General features: G+C 35.4%; 1 protein-coding gene across 1 annotated transcript; it reads left to right on the top strand.

The window, feature by feature from the left end:
* Positions 1-1,164: 1,164 nt before the first annotated feature.
* LOC124370490 lies at positions 1,165-1,949 on the top strand. The gene has a single exon (XM_046828783.1). It carries the CDS (start codon positions 1,301-1,303, stop codon positions 1,934-1,936), a length of 636 nt encoding a protein of 211 aa, XP_046684739.1. The 5' UTR covers positions 1,165-1,300; the 3' UTR covers positions 1,937-1,949.
* Positions 1,950-3,261: the final 1,312 nt, after the last annotated feature.

The raw sequence follows: 3,261 nt of genomic DNA, 5'->3' as shown, positions 1-3,261 counted from the left end.
GCGTGCTCCGCTTTGTTAGTGTCCGCCTAACTGCGCGAGCGTTCATGTGACTGCTAGTGTTAGCCCAGATCTAACGGCGCGAGTGATCGCGGAACTGTCCGTGTGGTGATTGTGTTTCTGACGCGTGGATGTGTTTTGTTCAATATGGCTCAGGTAACGAGTAATGACGATGATATTCGTTGTTGGTTGGATGATATTGATGATAATAATGTAGACCTGCAAGACAATTCATCGGACACTGATTGTGAATCTGAGCACAATGCTCATAATACGGATACAGAACAATCGGATGAAGAGGATGCACAGCCTGTTCTTCCAGTTGTAGATCAAGTACAACCTCAGCAAAGAAAACGACCTGTTGATCAGGTACGTGCGTACTATACATCTAAAGACGGCATCACTAATTGGAATATCCATAAGCCACAACCACGAAAAACTGCTAAACAAAATATTGTTAAAAAAATGCCTTCTGTTGCAAGAGAATTTCGGGACATTAAAGAACCTGTAGACTGCTGGAGGATATTTTTTCCTGATGATATGGTTACTGACATTGTTCGATTTACAAATCAGCGGCTAGAAAAAATGCGTCAAAACTATGTACGACAACGTGACTGTAACAATACCGATGTTATAGAAATGCAAGCATTTTTCGGTCTACTTTATCTAATCGGTGTTAAAAAAGGAAACCACGTTAACACTGATGAACTGTGGGCCACCGATGGAACTGCTGGTGATATTTATGTATGTACTATGTCAAAACGACGTTTCCACATGTTAGTGCAAGCTATCCGATTTGATGATAAAATCACCAGAGGCCAAAGAAAGCAAACAGACAATATAGCTCCTATACGTGGGATTTTTGAATGGTTTGTAAGTTTGTGTAAACAGAGTTACAATGTGGGAGAATTTGCCACGGTAGATGAAATGTTGGAAGCCTTCCGTGGACGGTGCAAGTTTCGGCAGTATATTCCTAACAAGCCGGCGAAATACGGCATCAAAATATATGCTCTTGTTGATTGAAAGACTTTTTTTAACAGTAACATGGAGATTTACGCTGGGAAAACACTCTCCAGGTCCCTTTGAGCTTGAAAACAATGCCAGTAGTGTGGTAAAAAGAATTGTCCAACCAATCGACAATAGTGGCAGAAATGTCACTATGGACAATTATTTTACGAGTGTGCCATTGTTGAATGATTTATACTCAAATCACAGACTTACTGTTGTCGGAACCATCCGAAAAAATAAGCCAGAACTTCCCGAAGAACTATTAGCAATAAAACATAGGCCAAAGTGTAGCTCTATGTTTGCTTTTGGGAAAACACCAAATGTGTGTACTATTGTATCGTACATACCAGATAAGACGCCAAACAAGAATGTGCTAATGGCGTCAACGATGCATACAGATGATGAGATCGATCCAGACTTTGGAGACGCTGCTAAACCTTCAATCATCACATTTTATAATATGACCAAGGGTGGAGTGGATGTGGTTGACAGACTTAAGAGCGAATATAGTGTTACAAGAATAAGCAACAGGTGGCCCTTTACCGTATTTGGGGGTCTGCTTAATGTAGGAGCCATAAATGCTCAAGTAATTTACAAAAACAATACTAATGACCTCAAAAAACGTAGAATTTTCTTGAGCGACTTGGCTAAAGTGCTCATAAAACCACACATGATTCGCCGAGGATCTATAGTCACACTGCCCACAGATCTTCAAGGGAAAATAAGATGCCTGACAGGTGGCCAAGCAAACTACGCACCTGCAAGACCCCAAGAAGAGAGAGGAAGATGTGCCTATTGCCCAGTCAGAAAGAATAGGTTCACCACAAAAACCTGTGATTCATGCGGCCGAAAGGTATGTGGAGACCACACGGCAAAAACAATTTTGAGATGTCACCTCTGTGATGAAAACCCTGCCTCCGAATCAGAGTAATAAATGCAGACTCAACGTTCGTGGTTTTTTCAATAACTAAAGTTTTGTGAGGTTGTATACTTTCTATATTATTTCTTATTATTTCTTATTCTTCTTATTATTTCTATATTATTAATTCTACATTATTTCTATATTATTAATTCTACATTATTTCTATATTATACTAAATTTTTTATATTCTATATTGTTTAAAATAAGGTGATTTGGAAAAAGTAAAAGTTTGGAAATTTTTGTTTATAAATGCATTTTTTATAAACAAATAAGTTAAAAATTAAAATAAAACATGTTAATGTGTGATTTGAGATGTGTTAACAATAATTATTAATTCTACATTATTTCTATATTATACTAAATTGTTATATTCTATATTGTTTAAAATAAGGTGATTTGGAAAAAGTAAAAGTTTGGAAATTTTTGTTCATAAATGCATTTTTTATAAACAAATAAGTTAAAAATTAAAATAAAACATGTTAATGTGTGATTTGAGATGTGTTAACAATTATTAATTCTACATTATTTCTATATTATACTAAATTTTTATATTCTATATTGTTTAAAATAAGGTGATTTGGAAAAAGTAAAAGTTTGGAAATTTTTGTTCATAAATGCATTTTTTATAAACAAATAAGTTAAAAATTAAAATAAAACATGTTAATGTGTGATTTGAGATGTGTTAACAATTTATTTATTTCCTATACTATGTGTATATACAACATATACATCAATTTGTAGAAGAATGTCAAATGTTAGGAGCGCCCTAACGGCGCGAGCGATCGCGGGAGTTTTACGGGCGCGAGTAATCCCGGGTTAAAAACGAATGTTAGTGGTTCTTTAATGAAAGGAATAGTTTTTTTTGACCAAGTAATTTGACATCCAATAAAAATCCATAATTTTAGAGTTTGAGAGTTTTGCTGTAATCTTTTCTACTTCATTTGGCTCAACTGTTTGGCAAAAAAAATGTTTCAGAAGGAACTGATCTATCGCCCAACAGATCATAATATGAGGTGTTAGTGGGTGGAATACCATTTGAAAGTTGATGGATTGAATTTAAGAAGAAATCATTGATTCGTTTTGCATCAAGTGTTACTGCTTGAGAGTTGCCGCTAGAATTTTTCCTGTTTAATGATTTCCCAGGCTGCCTTACATTTATTTGGGGCTGCTTCAATGTAACTCTCACAGGCCTGCCTTTTTGCTCTCTTTAAATCAGACCTATAATTGCGTTTACAACCTAAATAGGTATTATAAGCCAATAGAGCATGTTCTGACCTACTATCTCTTAAATTCTTATATACATTGTACTGTGGTGTATATATCTGAATCCAATA

The sequence above is a fragment of the Homalodisca vitripennis genome, unplaced genomic scaffold (assembly GCF_021130785.1).
Source record: "Homalodisca vitripennis isolate AUS2020 unplaced genomic scaffold, UT_GWSS_2.1 ScUCBcl_246;HRSCAF=1760, whole genome shotgun sequence".
Taxonomy (NCBI): domain Eukaryota; kingdom Metazoa; phylum Arthropoda; class Insecta; order Hemiptera; family Cicadellidae; genus Homalodisca; species Homalodisca vitripennis.
This window is presented reverse-complemented; position numbering and strand designations above follow the sequence as displayed.